Source organism: Pelophylax lessonae (assembly GCF_965119305.1).
Source record: "Pelophylax lessonae genome assembly, chromosome: 9".
Lineage (NCBI taxonomy): Eukaryota > Metazoa > Chordata > Amphibia > Anura > Ranidae > Pelophylax > Pelophylax lessonae.
This window is the reverse complement of record NC_138776.1, coordinates 243356388-243379900: the sequence shown is the minus strand read 5'-3', so window position 1 is coordinate 243379900 and position 23513 is coordinate 243356388. Positions and strand designations below refer to the sequence as shown.

General features: G+C 40.7%; 1 protein-coding gene across 1 annotated transcript in view; it reads left to right on the top strand.

Annotated features, from left to right (window-relative positions):
- The window catches only part of LOC309563732 (membrane-spanning 4-domains subfamily A member 4A-like), a gene marked incomplete at both ends in the record, with an annotated part of 53477 nt that extends 37035 nt beyond the window's left edge, over positions 1 to 16442 (top strand). The window contains 3 exons of the mRNA XM_082268331.1: positions 83 to 214; positions 2416 to 2538; positions 16374 to 16442. Of these exons, the coding sequence (XP_082124457.1) occupies positions 83 to 214; positions 2416 to 2538; positions 16374 to 16442 (324 nt within the window). The remainder of the gene's footprint in view (positions 1 to 82; positions 215 to 2415; positions 2539 to 16373) is intronic.
- Positions 16443 to 23513: the final 7071 nt, after the last annotated feature.

Sequence of the window (23513 nt, the reverse complement as noted above, 5' to 3'; positions counted from 1 at the left end):
ATTTGGAGGACAAAACAAATGGTAAAAAAAAGTAGTGTATTCATATGTTACAGATTTAATAGTGTTTATGTGTCTTTTTCAGATCAAGGGCTCTCTTGCTATGAACATCATTACAGCTATCATCAGCTTCATTGCGTTCATATTGATCTGTGCAGATCTGGCTGCATTGGATACAATAAAGAATACTACCTATGGTGGCTTGGATGAATTGGTTGTATGTTTTGCTTTCTTTATTTCTCAGACACTAATACTGTAGAGCAATTCCAGCCAATAGGTAAATGTTGTAGAGCAATTCCAGCCAATAATTAAATCCTGTAGAGCAATTCCAGCCAATAATTAAATCCAGTGGAGGTCTAAACTAGAAGTCCAGTCAAAAACTTCCTGAGGGACAGCTTATAACAGATGCCACATATTAAGTCTAAGGGTGACATCCCCTCATAGGCATAACAGCCGTTGTCGGCAATCTCTTCTCTTCACTGAAGCCGGCTGCTCTGGAGATCACGTGACTGGACCAGTGCATCTAGGGATTAGGTAAGTATAAGCATCTTTCCTCAGGGTAGTTAGTATAGGACTTAGAATGGGTGGGAACAGGTTTAAGTTTAGTTTTTGACTGGACTGCTTTAAGATTTAAAGGAGAAGGACTTAGAATGGGTGGGAACAGGTTTAAGTTTAGTTTTTGACTGAACTGCTTTAAGATTTAAAGGAGAAGTACAGTCAAAGCTCAACTGGCTGTACTTCTCCTGTTGATCACAGGAGTGCAGTTCGTTTTGCACTTCTGTGACCCGTTTTCAGCAGAGAGTGGGCTGAGAGTTGGAACAGCCTCGGTGTCATTACAACCACAGAGTCGGGATCCACCCACATGCCTGGACCGGCACCTGGCTCAGCCTCTCAGTAAGCCACTGAGAGCCTGAGCTGGCTGCTCCCACCCCCTCCACAGCCCAGCATTCCGGTGAGCAAAGAGGGGGCAGAGCAGAGAGCTGCTAATGGACAAGCAGCAGCTCTTTGCTCAGGGAGCTTTGAGAACCTGGCGTTAGGCGGTGTTCGATCACTCGATTCTCAGCGTTAGAGGCGCTGGGGGGACCGATGCAGCATCTGATAACCACTATAAGGGGAGCATTCTTCCCACTGACCACCAGCTCCAGGGGAAGAAAATTCTCCCTTTTGACCCAAATTATTTCATTTTAGCTGGGGCTTCCTGAGACCTGAAAAACTATTTCAAGGGTTCCTAGGATATGACCCTTTTCTGTGAAATACTGTATACTTCATCCCAGTTTTTTTTTTCAAATCGGCTTTTCTGTATCTTCCACTCTACATGAGCATGTGGCATTGTCTCTGCAACATCATCATGTTGCGCAGAGCACTTGTATTGAGAATCTACAACTCCCAGAATGCACTATGGTAGCTGTCACAGTATGGGGTGTCTCCTGGTATTTTAGGTGCCAAGGAACTGGAGTAAACTGTGATATGATGATTCTGGTAACACCTTCATGTACAGTAGTACAGTAATAGTCTCTAGTAAAATAACATTTGGAGAATTCAGAAGTGCGGCAGGAATTTTGCCACCCTGCTATGGGAAACTGTGTTTAATGCTCTTAGGCCCCATTGAAACTAGAGTAGCATGACAACTCGTGCAAGATTGTGCAATTGTTCATGTATACACGCAACACACAAAAATGCTTTTTCTCCTGCCATTCATTGTTAATGTCACCCAAACATACGAAGCAAGATGTACATTCATGTGCATGCAAAAAGAATGTATGGTACTAAAAGTGTGAATTAGCAAATCTCAAAAAGATGTGAGCTTCTTTGCCACATTTGTTGCATATAGGGCAGCCCATTGAAATGAATGGGTTATCCTACTCAAAGTGTGACAATGTCCAAAATACTTGCACATATGTGATGCTTGATATCATGCTACCCTAGGCAAATTGGCCCTAGCTGGCGGGAACAGCAGGTACATTTATTGAAATATAATACGTGACTATGCTCTACATAGCTTTAGAAAGGTATAATATACACTACATATATAGAGAAAGTTTTACTTGCCCGCCTTTTGCCTTTGAGGTTTGTCCCTTTTTAATAGCTGAGTACTCTATAATTTTAAGGAACAGATCCCAGAAAACACTACAACTAACATTAAGGCAGAAATTCTGGTTATAGAGTAGACTTTAAGGAGGAGCTAAAACAAACAAAGGTGGTCAGGAACACCCAAAGTTCTAAGGTGGACAGGGACAGAAGGAGATGTCAGAGATTGGTTTATCCCAACAGGTTCCATCTGTAAAATATCTGTTTAAGGTGGACTGATCTTCTAACATGCCCTTTTAAACTTGTGATATACAGTATGTAGTATATGATCATATTGCAAAGCGTGGCATGATGCCGTATTAATCTTTGATTACCTCTTGGTTTTCATAGGCTGGCGCGAAAGCTGTTCTTGCCCTACTTCTTATCCTCAATCTCTTGCTGTTCTGTGTGTCTATTTCCCTGTCTGTGTTCGGATGCCGGGCTGTGGGTGATGGACATAATACCCCTGCGCAGGTAAGGCTCAAGGGTCTTGTAAACAGATAGTTGCTGTGACAGGAGTCACTTTGGGCATGGGGGTTGTGGACCCCAAATTCCTTTAGAGAGGTTGGGGGGCACCATGCCCAGCCTTATGGGGCTCTCTTATGTTTAAGTCACCCTGCATCTATTATGGATGCAGGGTGACAAAGAGGGTGGTGAATACTGAGAATATGGTTTGGACTACTTCAAATGGGACAATAATATGCATTAACAATATCTCTCAGGAAATATGAAGATCTATCTTATTTCTTTACACTGTCAGGCACAGGAAGTGCAGCTCCTAATTTGGGCGTCGAGGAACTATGAGAGACACCATGTCTGCTAATCATTTTAGTGCTTTTGTCTAAAATAGGGTCTGAGACAGCTTTTCCATTCACCTATTGTTAAGTGTGCTAATGAGCTCACCTGTCTGTCTGCTAGGGGATTTAATTACACAGAGTAATGTGTATTGGGGATCGTAAAGAAATATTGTGTGATGTGGTAGGTGGATTTGTGTAATTGCTCATGTTGTATAGGAATGTGGACTTTTGAGGCATCACATTAACACACAATATAGCTTAAAACAAAAATATTTTATTTATACATCCATTAAAATAACTAATTTCCATAATCCCCCTGGATAGCTTAAAAACTGGATAATATGACAAACAACTTCTGTTTTTCTTACACAAATATCATTGTCCAGTTATAATATTATGTTGACACAAATATTTAAATAACCGTCACTATATACAGTATATCATAGCATATCCTAATGCTGGTTCCCACAATGAAAAGGGTGGTAGTGGGTTAAAGGAGTGCCCAAAATCAATTGGGATTCTTATTGCTGATTTTGGGCGCTCCTTTAACCGACTACCACTAGAAACATTGGAAATGACCACTAAGCCGTATCTTAAGGTACAGTAGAAGCTCAGACCCCTTAACAAGGGTCCACTGCCTTTTTTCATCCAGTCGGGCCATATTGAGTGGGAGTTAATTTCCCCAAGTGGCCCTCTCTCACCTACCACCCATCAACAGACCCTCTATCGAGCAGGTCAGTCCAACGCAGCCATCAACTTTTCAAAAAAACTACACAATAAAAAGGGGGACACTTTGACTCAATGCATGTTACATGTATTCAATGCCGCTTCATCAGGAGTTTCATTGGCGATGAGATCTGCGCTAAATCAAGATGATTCATTTAAAAAATGTAAATGTGTACAAAATATAGGTTTGTATCTATAGTGACCTTTCACAGTGTTTCTTACTAGAGGACTTTTATGTATATAATAGCTGTTTGTACAAAAAACCCAAAACACCCAGAACATTCAAAAACACCCCATCAACATTCAAAAACACCCCAATTATGTGCCTGATGAAGGAGCCCTGCGTGGCTCCAAAATATTGCTGTATGTTTATTAAGCAGCTTATATTATAGCAGCAGCTCCTGTTTGGATTGTTCAATCCTTAGGGGTTGGTTTGATCCTATATTCACTGTGTGCTATTTAATCTCTAGTTTTAAGATTCTGGTACCTTCGGTACCCTTATAGGTAATTTCCTCCTTCATATTGCGTCCCACCTTTTCAGCTAGGTGGAACGCATATACCTTTAAGCCGCATGACGTCATCACTAAGCGCCGCTCTGAGCGGCTATTTCAATCGCCGGCTTCTCTCTCACAAATTGTTCGTTCAAACCGCATGGTATACAGCCTTGTCTTACGCTGCCGGAGCCTCCAGCTATTGCCATACCTGGATAGACAGGAACCTCGCTATTGATCCCGTATCTCGCTACCCGATCATTCACTCATTACCGGACCCTTCAGCTTACTAATCTAACTAGTGATAAGTACCCCACAGGGGATTCCTTCCTATCAAACTTACACTATCTACTTCTGCATACTAAGGACTGTTACTATCTATGCATTACTATTTCTATCATCTGCACTGTTACATAGATTGCTAGCTCTTGAGTCTACTACCATCTATATCCTTGCACTAAGTTAGCCTCTCTTGTACACTCCATCTACTGTCCCCTACCACCTGTTATTGCACATGATTGCTAACCTATCTACCATCATCTACTACTCTCCTGAACATTACTATTGAGTACTCATCATTGCTATCACAACTCACGCCTGTCCTTTCAGCACATCACCTCTATACTATCATATACAACCTATCACTCCAGGAACATCTTATTGAGTGTTTGTATATTGTATGCTGAAGCAGGCTGGCCACAATGATGAGTCTGGAGAGTTGGATATGGTGATTCAACACATCTCTACATGACTACTGAGTGGAGATTCTGCAGCTGCAAATCCAACTCTCTAAACAAACGCTAGAGCGTTACACTAGTGAGGTTTGGCTTTATATTATTATAGCAGTATTATTTAACCTAAGCGCTGGGTGGAGGCATCATTTTTTGCTTTAAATTTTTTACATGTTTATTATGTGACCACTGAAGTAAAGCTTTGGACCCTTTTGAAGAATCCTTGGTGTGCTGATGACACTCCTTCCCTTTTTCTATTTAAGAAGGAGGACACAGGGGCATCCAGCGGAACCAGGAAGGAACCGCATCTCAAATTGAAATAATGGCACTTAATAATAAATACATTAATCAAATTGCTAATAGGTTGGAACAGTAAATATTATAGATTCAAAACAATAACATTTGAGAGGAAGAAAGATTGCAATGTTATTATCCAATAGTGGTGGCTGACCAGTAGTACATTTCTCAAGACCAAAAAGAACAATAATTAAAGATCCTGGAGATGAAAATCCCTGACATAGGACCAAAGCTACAAAATGAAAAGTCACTTATACAGTACATCTGTATAGCCCTAAAGGCTTAAACCTTCCTATTAAAAGTCATCCAACCAGACCAGGGACGTGCGGTGAGGTCAGTTGCTGGAGAGGGACTGGCTAGTATTAGAGCCAGATACAACCCCCACATTATTTAGTGATTAAACCCTGCCCCACAGGTCCTGGGAGATTACCTAATAGGAAGTGAAAGCTGATACAAGCTACAGGAAGTGATGGAATCTGAAAATCCGTTTAAAAAATAGAAAAAAAACTGACAAGATTTTAAACATCCAGTGGACAAGAAACTTTTTGAGGGTTTCAGACCTTTGCTGATGAAACGCGTTGGGTGGGATCATTGCGTACTGGGACACAGTGGCCATCTTTGTGGTTTGAAACTAATCTAGCCTTTATGCAATCATGGCACTTTTTTATCCTACAAAATGTGAGTGTAAATCTTAAACTATATAATACATCTGTGCCTATTTGGAACGTACTATCCCATGAGTGTTTCCTTTTTGTACCCTTGGGATCTTTGCACCTCTGAATAACAACAAGGATATTCTATGTATATGGAGGAATTACCATTATAAAGGAGTGGGGCTTGTCGTTCCTATATCTCTGTGGATATTTGCTTTGCCGGTCTAAGGATAATTCCATGCTGTTTTGATGTGGCTATGGGGTAAGAGGCAGTGTGTTTGGTGTTGGTGGTGGTTTCATCTGCACTTCTGCCTGACTGACCAGATTGCTTCATCCACTCACAGCTACATTCAAGAGTTTTGTGGACTTTTTGAGGGGTTTAGCGCTGCACCTTCCTTTTTATATTATGTCATCTATGTTTTATCTCACATATGTGCTAGCAGCTTGCTCTGAGTGATTGAATGAATCTATTTTGGTTCATTATTTATTAAGTCTAAGCGCAGCTTTCTTTTGTTACTTACTTAAAATAAGCAACACACTTACATAGAAGTTAGCATGAAACAGCATGGATAGGGAAAACATGGGACCAAGCAGCTGTAATCAGTGTGAGGCTATAGACATCACTGAGCAAACAGGGACTGAGGATGACAGGGAGGCAGCCATCTCCAGCTCCAAGTATGGGTATGTGGCAGCGGCGTTCTAGGCTCCACATGGGGATGATAGCTGTCAAAATGCCTGGTGAATGTCAGGAGAGGGGTGTGCATGATGAATTTCCAGGGACTTACCCTCTTCTTCAAATGCATGGCCATGGTGTGAAGGGACCTCCATTACTCAAAGCCCAATTTTTCCACACCTGTTACTTCTATCCAAAGTGTGCAAAACAGAAACCAGAATTTGTCAAATCAAATCTCTAATTTTGTTCTTATCTTGTTCTGAGTGCACTAAATTGTGGCCTCATCATACAGACTGGCTCCCCAAGCAGTTGCTTAGAAAAGAAAAAGGAAGCTCGCTGGGAAAATGTACAAACCCGATTCTTAAAAAGTTGGGACAAAGTTGTACAAATTGTGAATAAAAACAGAAAGCAATGATGTGGAAGTTTCAAATTTCAATATTTTTTTTTCAAATATTATCTTTTTATTCAGGAATTCATAAAATTATACATAACTTTTCTTATATCAAATACATTTCCAGCTTATTATATAATATCACATCTCTTTTTACAATTTCCTTGCATTCCCTTTTTTTTTTTTCTTTTCCATTCCTTCCCTCCCTTCCCACCCTCCCCCCTTATAAAGAAAAAAAAAAAAAAAACAATTTTGCGGCCAGCGATGGAGAAGTTACCTCCCTCCCTATATCTTATTTTTCCCTATTTTATCCTGCTATAAATTGTTTCCCTTCATCAGAGATAATAAAATGATTCCATAATTCCCATATTTTTTTATATTTTTCCTGTCTATTTTGTGACATAGCAATTAATTCTTCCAATCTCCTATTATCCTATATCCTGTGTATCCAATCAGATCTTGAGGGAGGTTGTGTCTTTTTCCAAAAGCCTGGAATGCATGCCTTTGCCGCGTTTACCAGTTGAGGGATGACAGATCTTTCATAGCTACTTGCTGGTATGTCCGACACATGTAGCAAAAAGAAGATCGGATTCTCCTCTATTTCATATTCCACAAATTTCTGAATTATAGACTTCACTCCCGCCCAGTATGATTTTATCTTAGCACAGGTCCAGAAGATATGATACAGTGTGCCTACTTCTTTTCCACATATCCAGCATAAATTTGTTTCACTTGGGTACCAGCTATGTAATTTCTTGGGCGTAATATACCATCTCGTTATAAGCTTATAATTCATCTCCTGGGTTTTGGTACATCTAGATGACTTAAAGGCAAACCTCAGTATCCTCTGGATCTGTTCATTTGCCAAATCACAGAAAACAGAAAGCAATGATGTGGAAGTTTCAAATTTCAATATTTTATTCAGAATACAACACAGATGACATATCAAATGTTTAAACTGAGAAAATGTATAATTTTAAGGGAAAAATAAGTTGATTTTAAATTTCCTGGCATCAACATATCTCAAAAAAGTTGGGACAAGGCCATGTTTAGCACTGTGTGGAATCCCCTCTTCTTTTTATAACAGTCTGCAAATGTCTGGGGACCGAGGAGACAAGTTGCTCAAGATTAGGAATAGGAATGTTATCCCATTCTTGTCTAATATAGGCTTCTAGTTGCTCAACTGTCTTAGGTTTTCTTTGTCGTATCTTCATCTTTATGATGCGCTAAATGTTTTCTATGGGTGAAAGATCTGGACTGCAGGCTGGCCATTTCAGTACCCGGATCCTTCTTCTACACAGCCATGATGTTGTAATTGATGCAGTATATGGTCTGGCATCATCCTGTTGGAAAATGAAAGGTCTTCCCTGAAAGAGACAATGTCTGGATGGGAGCATATGTTGTTCTAGAACTTGGATATACCTTTCACCATTGATGCAGCCTTTCCAGATGTGTAAGCTGCCCATGCCACACATACTAATGCAACCCCATACCATCAGAGATGCAGGCTTCTGAACTGAGCGATGACAACAGCTTGGGTTGTCCTTGTCCTCTTTAGTCCGGATGACATGGCGTCCCAGTTTTCCAAAAATAACTTCAAATTTTGATTAGTCTGACCACAGAACAGTTTTCCATTTTGCCACAGACCATTTTAAATGAGTCTTGGCCCAGAGAAAACGCCTGCGCTTCTGGATGATGTTTAGATATGGCTTCTTTTTTGGCCTATAGAATTTTAGCTGGCAACAGTGAATGGCACAGTGGATTGTGTTCACGGACAATGTTTTCTGGAAATATTCCTGAGCCCATGTTGTGATTTTAATTACAGTAGCTTTCCTGTATGTGATGCAGTGCCGTCTAAGGGCCTGAAGATCAAGTATGGTTTTCCGGCCTTGACTCTTACACACAAAGATTGTTCAAGATTCTCTGAATCTTTGGATGATATTAGTAGAAACTCCTTTCTGATATTGCTCCACTATTTTTCGCGGCAGCATTGGGGGAATTGGTGATCCTCTGCCCATCTTGACTTCTGAGAGACACTGCCACTCTGAGAGGGGCTTTTTATACCCAATCATGCTGCCAATTGACCTAATAAGTTACAAATTGGTCCTCCAGCTGTTCCTTACTGTATATGTACATTTAACTTTTTGTTGGCCTCGTATTGCTACTTGTCCCAACTTTTTTTGGAATGTGTAGCTCTCATGGAATCCAAAATGAGCCAATATTTGGCATGACATTTCAAAATGTCTCACTTTCAACATTTGATATGTTATCTATATTATATTATGAATAAAATATAAGTTTATCAGATTTGTAAATTAGTCTATTGCTTTTTTACTCTCAATTTGTACAGTGTCCCAACTTTTTTGGAATTGGGTTTGTAATTTTTTTTGGCTTTGGCAGGTTCTATACACAGTACAGATGCACCAATTTACAGGCAGACTAAGGGGACCCCCCAGGCACTATATGTAAAGAAATGTTTTATTTTTGTTATTTCACTTTTAGCATCAGTAAAACACTGCTTATTTAAAAATTATGTTTTTACAAACTTTTTTTCATTGATACATGTCCCCCAGGGCAATACCAGGACCCCCATACCCTTTGTATGCCCAATAACTTGCATCTAAGCCTTCAAAAGGGGCACTTTTGATTATTCCAGTTTGGGTCCAATAGACTTCAATCGGGTTTGTTATTCAGCTCTGAACTTTCACAATGTTGGAGAATTCTGGCGCAAAAAACAAACAGGGCATCCTTTGGCCCATCTCTACTGATTGGTTTGTCAGAATATTTATACTGCTCTGAATATAACAGTGTCTATTTATGTCAATAAGCAAAGATCTGTAAGGTAGGAGAATCTCAACTTATTTCCACAAATCAATATGTAACAAGTTCTTATTAATCAATTCATTTCTTTTTAAAAGCATATACCAATCTTAGTGAAAACAGTCTACAGTAGGGAATATATAAGAATATTTATTCACAAGGCATGTATTTACAATAAATGATTAAACTTGAAATGACACAAAGAAACAACTTTACATAAAATACAAACTTAAAATGATAAATGCAATGTGATGTGTAGCTCAATGATAAAAGTAAAAATAAAGCAAGATTACCTTTTTCCCCAAGGTATAGTATAAACCATATATAAGTGTTCTGTATAAAAAGACCACAATTGTCTGCGAATTGCACAGCCGACAGTCACTTCGCTGCAGATGAAGTGAGAACAGGCTATGCAAAACGGGAGACTAAAATCGCTAATATGTCCTAAATCTAATATTAATAAAAATGTATAAAAACAAAAATCAGTTTCTACAGAAAAATCTACCATGGTTTATGCGACTGGGATTGTAATCTTATTACCCTTAAATATGCAATATAAAACATATAAGGAAGGAAATAAACAATATGAATAAAATCAAATAAACAGCAAGGTATATTTACCACACTTAAGATGGTGCTAGCTTCAAATGGTCGTTACTAGAGTCCTTAAGATGGATGCCTTCTTAAAATGGTGGCCAGTTAGGGAGGAGTTTCGTTTGGCGTCCTTCAAAGTTTTAGATAAGTGATGGAGCAAGATGGAGTATGTATAGATGAGCATATAGATGGATGTGAGTAGCGTGTGTGTTGTAGGTGTAATGTATGTTGTCAGTAATGTAATGTGTCTCTCACATCTGGGTTCTCCTTTTTATATTGTATTGAACAAAGGACCATTAAAATTAGCATAAGTTAAACCCAGAGGGAGGAACATTTATCCCCATTGGTTGGGATTACTTTATCCATTAACTGGTGAGGTCATTGTCACACCTCCATATTATTCCAGTATTTTGGATATTAAAATTGAATGATGATTTCTTTATATTGAAGAAAAATCATAAAATGACAACATAAAAACTTGTCCATCCTCTCATAATACACATATGTCCATCTAATATCTCCATCATGCACCTTGGCAGGGATTGGATCTGGTAAAGCCATTTTAAAAAGGATATATTTTTAATACAATATATATATTTTTAAAATTAATAATTTTACCCCGAGACTGCATTTAGTAGTATCTCCAAAGGGGGCAGTATCGTATTGCTTATTAGATTTAGTATAAAACATACAATAAGACCACTATTATTATCTGATAACCTTTTTGACCTCTGGCTAGTGAAGATCCATTAATTATTTGAATTCTGTCATACACTCTTAGGCTAGGATTGGAGGATTTATAGCGGTCAAAAAAACTTAAACTAGACCTACACAAATGTTTCTAAAATAAGGTAATTAGTTTTACCTAAGTAAGATTATTATGTGCAAGAATATAAAACTCAAAATATGGTATACAGATCATTTCTAAATATGTATATATGCCTTACAATATAATGACATAATCATTGCTAATATTTTCTTACACACGATATAATGTATCTTTAAAACTTATATAGTTTAAATGAACCTAATAGAATACACTGGACTATTGTCCATTGTTAAAATACCAATAAGATTACAAGCGAGACTGGCCATCAGCAACTATTGGTGTCTAGCTAAAATGACTCTTATCTGATAAGATGTAAAAAGGCCTGTTATTCATGATTTAAAAGAAATACAAAGATATCTGTTGAAAATTTCAAGACTCTCTGTAATGCATTTTGTAAAAGAACATGAACTTTCCATGAACTCCTAACAAAATGGATGCTGTACTGTTCAAAATCTCTATATATAAAACTGAATATACATGGCTTTTTAAATCCATTTTTTTCTTTCATTTAATCCCCCAATAATCCTGACAGGTTTCTATGCAGATCTACACTCTTCAGTTTTAGTATATCAACCCCATTATATTTTTTATAGACTTGTTACACTAAATTCCACAGTAGTTTTACATAATTTGCATAAATTTAGCATCACTGTATATAAATCCAACCGTACATTTATGTCATAACTTTTTGGAATTTTGGACAGAAGGCTTGCAGGACATTGTGGGAAATACAGCATACTTTCATACTAGATTTTTAATTGTCTAGCAATACAGACAATCCTATTGCATCTAATTAAGGATAATTCTATGTCATTACATATAACCCCACCTTCAACTGTTGTATCCTCAGTGAGTTTTCAGCTACAGAAAAGTTTTGTAGCCTAAAGCCTCAATTACCCTATGGGATTTCTGGCCTTAAGTTAGTGACTCCATCATGTTGTAAAACTTGTTCATCCAAGTCCCTTATCCAAGGGCCCTTATGTATTTGATCCAGTGCTACAAAAGATATAAATGTCATATCAAAGTTGTGCTTAAAGTGTAAATTCACCTTCAGCAAGATTTTCCAAAAACCCCCCAAAGAAATTCCATGACCTATAAATAGTACACTACAGTTGTGTGCTTCTTAGCGGCCACAAGGATGGGGTGCTGTCCCCTGCTCCAGACTCCCTGGACTGTTCAAACTGTGCCCATGCACAATGTGCTCACTCCTTTAGGTGAGCTCAGCCAGCTAGAGAAGGAGAGAGTGTACTGCTCACATGCACAGTTTGAATGGCCTTGAGTGGTTGTCCAGTCTGTCCTACAAAGGGCAGGACTGAAGGGGATTGAGGGACCAGTGTTTTTTATGGAAAAGCACCTGAACGGGTGCATTTGTAATGGGGGGATGTGCGCCATTTCAAACAGGAGGAATGCTGGTATGTGCCATTTAGAGCATATCGAATTGCAGAGGGAGATTTTGGGAAAACCTCGCTAAAGATTAACTAACACTTTAAAGTGGTATTAAACCCAAAACAAAAACATTAAATATTTTGCAGCTTACCAATCACAGAATTCTGTGACAGATACAGACATTTCGCCAGTCCCTCCTGTGACACGTCACATGTTCTAGAAGGCTGTGGGACCAGTTTGAGAGCACAGTTCAATCTCACTCTTACGATCCTGCCCTCTTGGTCCTTGGTCAGTTTGATTGTGGTGTAAAGATAAAGGAACCCATAATTTAGCTTTTTGATTCCAGCCCTTGAGAAGGTCACATGTCAGTGACGCAACGCATCGGAAGGAGTCGGGTGACGTTACTTCCGGTCACAGCCGAGACCACGTGTTTCTTTATCAAACTCACTTGGTAGCACATTAGTATTTCAGACTAAACTTCTGTTTAATATTATAATATCCACTGATTATAGGATGTGGCACCTTCCACCACTTTATAAAGTACACTGTATTATCAAAAGTTTTGGGATGCCTGCCTTTACAGGCACATGAGCTTTAATGGCATAGTATGTAGGGTTCAATATTGAGTTGGCCCACCCTTTGCAGCTATAACAACTTCAACTCTTCTGGGAACAATATATGTACAACACTTGACCTGTGCTAGTGAAATGTCAAGTACAAAAACTCTTCTGGGAAGGCTGTCCTCAAGGTTTAGGAGTGTGTCTATGGGAATGTTTGACCATTCTTCCAGAAGTAAAGTTGTATGTTGATCATTTTCTATGTTTACATTTTATGTAGCACAGCATCACCTTACAGGGTGCAATCAGTGAATGTGAGTATTGTTATTTGCAAAAGAGCATGCTAGCACTTTATTTGTTCATTAAATGATTTGCAAGGTGTAATAATGAATGTCAGCATTGATATTTGCACACAAGTATGTTGGCACTTCATTTGTTCTTGAAATGTGATGATTTTTTAATGTTTATTATTTATGAGTTTTATGCACCATTTGACTCCAAATAGGAACACCTGTTTCTTTCACAGCGCTGTTGCCCTACAGACATTAAGCTTTAGATTGAGTTTATCTTATTAGAACAGCAGTAGTGGAACAACATAATATAGTACCTTGATGCGGTTCCATCTCCTTAAAGAGGTTGTAAACCTCAGAAAAAATAAATTAAAAAAATACAAAACCTGAAAGACAAAGGTATAATGAGCTAGTATGCATTGCATACTAGCTAATTATTAAATACTTACCTTAGAATGAAGCCCCCGCAGTGCCACCCGCTCACCGTTGACACGGCTGACATGTTCAGCTGTCCTACTTCCTGGTTCACATCCTCCTTCGGCCATCAGATTGGCCGGAGCTGCGATGACACCACTCCCGTGCATGCACGAGGGAGCCACCGTTCATGGCACAGGGCTCTAAAGGAGAGGCACGGGGGGTGCAAATGGTGCAAGTTTAGGAGATACTTACAGTACCTATAGGTAAGCCTTATTATAGGATTATCTATAGGTATAAGTTAGAGAGGGGGGTTTACAACCACTTTAAGGCTGGGTTCGCCCTAATTCGAATTGGATGCGGGTTTCCAATCCATCCAATTTGCATTAGAGATCGACCAATATCGTTTTTTCATTGCCGATACCGATATTTTGGTCATCTCATATCGGTATCGGCCGATATTGGCTTATATTTTTGTACATTTAAATGTTTCTTTATTTTTTTACTTGACAGGTACTCTTGTGGAGGGATCTGGGGGTCTAAAAGACCCCAAACCCCTCCTCTGCACTTAAAAGCATTCAAAACGCCAAGTTTGGCTATTTTGAATGCTGTAATTTTTTAATCTGGCGCCAGACAGTACTCATGACATCACTTCCGGGTTTTTGCATGGAGACCCGTTCAGAGCCGAATGCGGCTTTGATCGGGTCTTCGGAGACCATGCAGGCTGGTTGCCCGGGTCTCCTGGTGGGACTGGAGACCTGGGCAAGCCGCGGAAGGCTGTGGGAGGCTCCTTGTAATCACAGCCGAGCAGCTTCTCAGCCGCACTGGTTGTCATTACAAGACAGCCGACCGTTGGCTATGGACACCGGTACCAGGGCGATGCCTCTAGCTGCAGGCATCAGTCCGGTACAAGCACTTTCCGAAATATCGGTAATATTGGCCACCTTGTTGGCCGATTCCGATATATCAGGGTAAGTGCATATCGGTCCTTGATATATCAGCTTTGCCAATAATCAGTCGATTCCTAATTTGCATGTCAGGAGACTGTGTCTGGCACTCAATGGAGGGGGTTCGCACAGCTCTGGAACAGTTACAGAGAGGTTTGCAGAAGGGTCCTGTGCATCTTTTGGTCCATTTTAGGTCAGAATCCAGCCAAAAATTCAGGCCTGATTCATCAATAAAATGGAGAACAAGGACGCACCGGACCCCTGCTGTGAGCCACACCGCACAGCAGTGTGAACACAGACTGAATCTTTTTCCCACTTGCTTTCCTTTTCTGGAGTTAATCAGAGCAAGTTTGTGTTTTCACACCACCTCTCACAATGTTCAGTGCACCAGTGTTGGATTTGTATCAGATTGCCTATTGAGGAGCACTGTGGCCAATCAGAATGAAAGAAGGACACTCATACAGCACCACATTGTTTAGTGACCCTGGGCAAAAACATGCCCCTGACACACCCCAGGAAAAGACAAGCCCCTGACACACCCCAATAAGCTTGGAAGAGAGATGGCTCAGATGTAAGGGAAACCCAGAATACATCAGACCCATAGGCAGAGGTTTAGATAGCAAATGAGCACATCAAGATTGATATATGTGATGTAGTTTGGTGTGCTTGTTTACTGTATAGGACTGTAAGCAGGGGTTTAACATATCAAAGCCCTTAATGCTTAGTAAGTATATGTAATGCAAAAAAAAATCTTTAAATACAAAAATTACCACAAAATAACGAATCCTGAAAGTAACATAGCTATGTCTCTGAACTCCGTCTGCATTCTCATTTCTTGTCCTAGAGACACCACAGGAGGCAAGATAAAATATCTCCAAAAATAGGAGAAATCCCACTTTCCTTATTTCACTTGAAAATGTGTCCTCGTTGTGTGAGATCTCTCCCTACCTATCCCTCTAAAGTCTTGGGAGAATCCCTTGGACCCTGCTGTCAAACTGCAAAAAAATGGGCTTGGATCTTCAGATTCATAGGATAGACTTGAACTACATTAGGGGCTTGTTTTATTTTGCCCTCGTGTATGCCTATGCTCTCTCCATTGTCTCCAACCTAGGTTTGGCTTTATATCTGTTGGCTCTCCAGGGCTCATCTTCAAAAATAGTTTAAAAAAGCTCCCCCCTCAAAAACAGAAAGGAATCACTATAGGGTGGGTATATAATGCAGTGGCCCAGCCAGGGCTGCTGTTAGAAATCATGGAGCCCCATACAGGCTTCCTGACAGAGCCCCCCTATCTCTGCCTACACCCTACCTTCCCCCCCAAGGTGCAGTAAATAGTTGACCCAATGGGGCCCAGGGAGATATAATTTAAGCACTGGTAAGAAAGTAGAAGCAGGGGTGTGGGCTAGTAAAAATCCATTACTTTTTTTAAGCAGAAATCAACAATAAAGCTGCCCCGGGCCCCCCTGTTTAGCTGATGAGGCCTAGGCCCAGTACTACAGGAACAGTTTTACTACCTTATCAGCGGCCCTGCAGTGGCCCACCCTATGAGTATTGCCCCACACACACTGTGAAAGATTATGGCTCAGCCTTGGCAATTATTGAGCAATTTTGCATCCCCTAAAAATTGAGGGTGACAGAATGATCAGTATTTATTGGGCAACTAGATGCCATCATTTCATCTATTTATTGAAACTGATTTGTTGTCTTGTCTCACAGGTATTTGTGGTACAGAATAATGTTGTGTCTGGAATGCCTCATCAACCACCACCTTACCCAATTTCATGAAAGATATTACTTTGGAGAAAACAGAAGCCTGTGAATTAAGAATTTTATAATTCCACATTTTTTAAATGATTTAAAATAATCTGTGTCAAATAAAAATTAATCTCTGTATGTTTCCTTCATACTTATATGTAGTAAAAAAAAAAATAAAAAAAAAAGAACCCATTCACATTTTGGAGGAAATTATGGTCAATGAATGGAAAATAACATTAGTAATTCTGAGAAATAAAATGTTTTGGTTACACAGGGTTGTTGGTAGCTTTTCACTAATGCAACACATTGTCATTTCACCTCCCTAGCGGTATTCTCAAGTGTGGCTCGGGGTTAATTTTCAGTACCAAAAGCGGTAACCCCCGAGCCACACTTGAGATTACCCCAGAATGTTTCTCACCTTCCCTGCGATCCCCCACCATCCTCACACTCTCTCCCCGCTGTCCTCTCGCTCTGTCCTTGGCCGATGCCGGCACCTGTCTTCCGGTTCCCTTCCCTGTGAACGTTGTGACGCATGGGGGTGGAACCGGCGGCAAATTCAAAAGTGTAAATACACTAAATGACATGATACAAAGCTTTGATCCTAACGGATTACACTGTATCATATCATTTCACCACAGGATTTCACCTGGTGACTTTTCCAGTGCCCTGTCTGTGCTTTTCCAGTTCTTTGTGCCTGAAAAATAGAGAACGGCCATGGTGTCCAAAAAGCGTTCTTTTTGCGCAAACGCACTTTTAGACGAACTGGAAAACAGCGACAGCAAAACTGAGTTACTTGAAGAACTGAGTGACAGCGATTCGTGGGAAAATTTGTCATCAGGTACGGAAAGCGACGACAGTGATGATTCTGATGTCTCTTTATGGCACATCGCTCCGTTGGAAATTCTAAAGAATCATTTGATATACTTCCCAAATTCCACATCTATGTGCCAGAAAGAGACATCAGAATCGTCGCTGTCGTCACTTTCCGTACCTGATGACAAATTTTCCCACGAATCGCTGTCGCTCAGTTCTGCCATTATCTAGAAAGTCGTAATGGTGCATAATGAAAGCCTGTGGCTTTGTGTAACTAAAAGGCAGGCTTCATCCACCTGCTGGCTTGATAAATGTTTAGACATTTTGCCAAGGCACCCCTGGAGAAGTCTCAAGGCACTCTGGTTGAAAAAGGCTGGTCTGTTTGTATATTATACATATTTGTTTGTGCTTACCTTTTTACTTGGAAACCCTAGGGAGTGATGCAATTAAGAGTAATAGCAGGCCTCCCCTTTAAAATGTAATTCTACAGCAATGTCACTGAGATACCTAAAATGTACAATCACAGCACAAGGAGAATAGTAGCTTTACAGCTTTACTTTTATACAGTGGGCCATGCCTGGTGGAGTGGATAAGGGAGCAGTATTCAGAAATGATCCGCGTTGCTGTTGCTAATTTTTAAACCGTGGGTTAAAATGTCATCTACAGGAGGCATGGACACTGAAAAACAAAAAAATGTTGAACCAACCAACATATAATCCTGCTTCCAATCGTCATGCTTCAGTTTAGTGAGCAAGCTAAACAAGAGACAATAACACAAAAGGGGCAGGATCCGTGTTCGTCAATGGATTTGAAGAAAAAGGGTTTCATGGTTTGTACAAAAATCCTTTCTTAATCATACACTGAGGGGCACCAGACTTTTAGGAATGGATGTCCAAAAGCAGTCCAAATGAGGGGTGGGCAATAGCCAAAAAGACATCCAATACATGTGGAGATCGTACCACAAAAAGGATTTGAAGGATTTGAAGGATTCAACATCTAAATAAAGGCTAAGTGAAGTAGGACCAAACATACACTATATTACCAAAAGTATTGGGACAACTGCCTTTACAAGCACGTGAACTTTAATGGGATCCCAGTCTTAATCCGTAGGGCTCAATATTGAGTTGGCCCACCCTTTGCAGCTACAACAGCTTCATCTCTTCTATGAAGGCTGTCCACAAGGATTAGGAGTGTGTCTATGGGAATGTTTTGCCATTCTTCCAGAAGCGCCTTTGTGAGGTCAGGCACTGATGTGACGAGAACGCCTGGCTCTCAGTCTCTAGTTGAATTCATCCCAAAGTTGTTCTATCGGGTTGCGGTCAGAACTCTGTAAAGGCCAGTCAAATTTCTGCACCCTAAACTCGTTCATCCATGTCTTTATGGACCTTGCTTTGTGCACTGGTGCGCAGTCATGTTGGAACAGGAAGAGGCCATTCCCAAACTTCCCACAAAGTTGGGAGCATGAAATTGGCCAAAATGATTTAGTATGCTGATGCCTTAAGAGTTCCCTTCCATGCAACCAAGGGGCCAAGCCCAAACCCTGAAAAACAGCCCCACACCATAATCCCCCTCCATGAAAGGATTTGAACCAGTGCACAAAGCAAGGTCCATAAAGACATGGATGAACGAGTTTAGGGCAAAGGAATTTGACTGGCCTGCACTTGATTGGCCTGAACTTGACTAGGGGGGACCCATTTGTGTATTTTTTCTTACATTTTTTTAATAGCCAGGCGCCAGCAATTTCAACTGCGAGTCAGTTTAAGGGATTTGACTTGTCTTTTTTTTTTTCTTTAGAAATTTCATTTTTGCTCCAGCATGTTTCAATGCATGCTACAGATGTGCCACTTTACAGGCAGACACTATATTTAATTTATCTTATTTTTTTATTTTTATTGTTGCACTTTAAAGTGCAACAACCCTCTTCTATACCCAGTGAAATAAACAGCCTCAGATGATATGCAGAGATTAAACAAATCTCCCTATCAAACGTTTACATGTATACCTGCAGTCTTCAGCTTGCTATATTCTTTAGAAAGTGCACATCGTGTTGGAATTTCTTCTACCTGTTTCAGCAGTGCGAGTGGAGTCCTGGCATGCAGTGTGTGACAGCTGATTGGAGGAAAGGCACACTTCCCCCCTCCACATAGGCATAAGAATGAGGATACTTGCAGAGCTGTGAATCGACCAGCTCTCTGCTAATCTATTTATAGCACTATCCCCAACACAAATTTTCAGCTGCTTTTATCTCCTGTGTCAGAGAACTTGTCAGAAGTTATCATGCTGATAACAGAAGAACGGAGCAGCAGAAAATCACGGGACTTAGACCTTTGGAGAGAGATAACTAAACACTACAGATATATTTCATGATTTGGGTTTACATCCACTTTAAGCATCAATAAAATCACTACTTCTGAAAAGAATAATGGTTTAAAAAAAAAATTGCATTAATACCCCCAGGGCAGTGCCCAGACCCCATACCCATTTTATGGCCAATTACTTCCATATAAGCCTCCAACATGGGAACTTTCGATTTTTCCCATTCATTAGACTTCAATAGGGTCTGAGCAGGAGGAGTTAGAAACAGGAGGCAAACTGAAGTGTCCTGCAATCCTCGGTGGTGGAAGGACATGCGCCAAACTGCTATCCGCCTCAGGTTTTGCCGCCACTGCATTTACCCAGTGTGCTGTTAGGGAGATATAACGTCCCTGACCGTGCTTACTGGTCCACGTATCCGTAGTTAGGTGGACCTTGCCACAGATGGCGTTGCGCAGTGCATACCTGATTTTGTCACCCACTTGGTTGTGCAGGGAAGGGATGGCTTACCTGGAAAAGTAGTGGCGGCTGGGCATGACGTACTGTGGAACAGTGTAACGCTCCTGCGTTTTACGTATGATGTGGATTTTCAGCTGCAGAAATATTCCACTTCAGTAGTCATGTAGAGAAACGCTGAGACACCAATCCCAACTCCCAATGACTCATCATGTGTGGAGGATCTCAATTCAGCAAGTAAATACACACACTCAATAAGATGTTTCCTAGAGTGACTTATGTATATAGTAACACAGTGATGATAGGCTGAAGAGACAGGTTGGGTAGAGATGGTAGATGACAGACACTTGAAAGGAAATGTTCTTGAAAGTAAGATAGTAGCAGATGGGATGCAGATAGGTTTAGCAATCATGTATGGTAGCAGATGCCAGAGTAGCAGGTGGACATACAAGAGAGATCAACCCAGTGCAAGAACAGGTGGTAGTAGGCTCAAGAGCTAGCAATCTTAGATAATGAAGATGTAGTAATAGTATGCAGAGCTAGATAGTGTAAGCTTTAGTATAAAGGTTATAGAGGTTTCCCCTGTGGGGTACTTATCACTAATAGCAATGTAGCAGAGGAGAGGTTCGGCAAGAGCGGATGATCCGGTAGCGGGATACAGGGATCAGCGCAGCGTGGTTCCGACAGCGAGGTATGATTGCAAGCATGAGAGCTTCAAGACAGGTTAGCATCAAGGCACAAAGCAGTTTGAACAAACACATGTGAGTGAGAGCCGGCGATCTAAATAGCCATCCAGTCCGGCGCTCAGTGATGACAGCATCAGTCTTAAAGGTGTATGCGCACCTTACCAAAAGAGAATGGTGGGGCGCATACACTTATGAAAGAGTAATTAGGGTACCCAAAGGTACCAGAACATTACAAACAGCCACTGCCACAAGGCTTTTAAAACTCTGTGTCTCCAGCAGACGGAATGACAACATTTCAAAGGCCAGGAATTTTGAAATGGATCGCGGGTGGGGAGGGGAGGTACTTCCTCTTCCGCTCCAGTGTTTGGGAGATAGAAAGCTGAACACTTCCACGGGACATTGTGGAGATGGTTGTTGGTGATCCAGGTGGTGGTGTTGCTGGCAGATCCTCTGTTTGCGGGGTGGCAGGTGCCGGTCTCACTACAGAGGTGGATGAAGAGGCCGAGACTGCGGCATAGAAGAGGAAGCAGGAGGAGCCAGAGACCTTTCTTGGTTTTGAGGTGTGCACTCCACTGCAGCTCGTGATTTGCACTTAGATGCCTGGTAATGCAGGTTGTGCTCAGGTTGAGAAGGTTTATTCCTCGCTTCAGGCTCTGATTGCACAGCGTGCAAACCACTAGTGTCATGTAGGGATGATCGAACGGTTCGGGACGACCATCGGTTCGACCAGAACATTGGGTGTTTGAAATTCGGCCGAATTACGAACTTTTTGTGGTAAAAGTTCGGAATTCGGGTCACCCGAACCGCCCAAAATGCAATGGGACAGAAAGTGGGCTTTAAAAGTCCGTGATTGGCCCAGAAACGTCAGTAAAAGCCAATGAGTGGGCAGGAGTCTGCTAGGAATGTGATTGGAGTGACTACGGGGACCAGAGGCCAATCAGGAGTGAATACTCCCCCCAGTATGTAACATAGACCTGCCTAACCTCTAGCACTGTAATACAGAGGCTTTGGAAGAGACTGGAAGCATTTGTGTTTCTCCTGCTGTGTTAAACAACGTTTGCTGCATAGCCAATTGCTTGTAAAGCTCCAGATCAGCAGAAGAGCAGTCAGCTTACAGAAAGATTATCAGTGTAGTTAGAAATACAGCGATTGTGCTGTTTGAGTTAGAAAAAAAAATTAAAGGGACAGTGTCAGTTAGAATTTATCTTCTGCTGTATGGAGCTATTCTTTTAGTGTGAGGAAAGGGATATGCAGTGTAGTTAGGGTACTATATACCACTATAGTTAGATTCAACAATCTATTTTTTGTAGGGATAGTTTTAAGTGTCAGGGTTCCGTCTAATGAGCACGTTGCACTGCTGATATATCTACAGCAGGTATACGTGCTTGCTAGTCAGCTGTTGTGCAAAATACATTTCAGCGATACACACATCTGCTGTATTTAGTGACAACTTTGGGTTGCATAGCAGTGTGCGTCTTGCAGGTGATTTTCACATTGCACAGTTGATAAAGCCTCAGTGACAACCATACATAAATTAAAATTCATCACAAAAAAAACAGATTTTTTTTTCTTAGAATTTCAGTAGCGCAGGGATGGTGTTACCCTCCTTTCATAAAGTGCAAATAAATAAAGTGCATAAATTGCATAAATAATCCAAAACATCCAACTAAGCAAGAACAGAGTCCTTCAAAAGTCTTTGTTTATGTAGTGCCAGAGCAATACACAGTGCCTTTAATGCAGGGTCATTGGTGTCAGTTATAGGAACCACCGTACAATGTCACCACCACCAGTGCTGGGAGAGATAGCCAAAATGCAGACTCACCAGAAAACTATGCCTAACCACTCTCATGGAATAGGCATATACAGCATGAACACCTCAAAACCTCCTCCTGGTATCTGCTGCTGCTGCACAACTCCTCCTCTCATTCACAGTATGTGGAAGATGTTATGGGGTGGCAATGCTCTGTTCCTGTAGACAGGATGTGGCTTCAAAGACACAGCAAGAGATCAGCAGCACTGACTGTCAAGTTGTGGATGGTGTATGCAGTATGTGTCACCCAGGTTTCCTACTTACATGTGGTAGGTGAGACACACAAGCAACATTTTTTTTTTTTTTAGAAGTCCTGTTCTGAGTCCTGGAGCCCAGAGACTTAGTAGAGCTAACCAGGTCTGGACCTGTTCTTGCTTAGTTGGATGTTTTGGATTATTTATGCAATTTATGCACTTTATTTATTTGCACTTTATGAAAGGAGGGTAACACCATCCCTGCGCTACTGAAATTCTAAGAAAAATAATCTGTGATGAATTTTAACTTGTATAGTGGTCAGTGAGGCTTTATCAACTGTGCGATGTGAAAATCACCTGCAAAACGCACACTGCTATGCGACCCAAAGTTGTCGCTAAATAAAGCAGATGTGTGTGACGCAGAGTAGCAAAGCCTTTTGCAGTGGACTTAACACTTACAACAAGAACAGCCGTTAAGTTTTCACTGAGGCTTTGGCAACTCTGCGCAGTGAAATTCATCTGCAAAATGCACACTGCTATGCGACCCTAAATACAGCAGATGTGTGTATCGCTGAAATGTATTTTGCACAATAGCTGACTAGCAAGCACGTATACCTACTGCGTATACAGGTACACTTTTTAGACCCCCCGGACACTAAATCCAAAGAAATCTCTTTTTTTTTTTTTCAATAATTGACTCTTTATCAAAAACGACAATTTTTAAGAATTTTCTTTTGCCTGATTCATATTCCCTGGGGCATGACCCAGAACCCTAGGCCTTTTTAGGGGCATTTTTAAGTTTTAGGACTTCAAAATGGTGTTTTTTAAT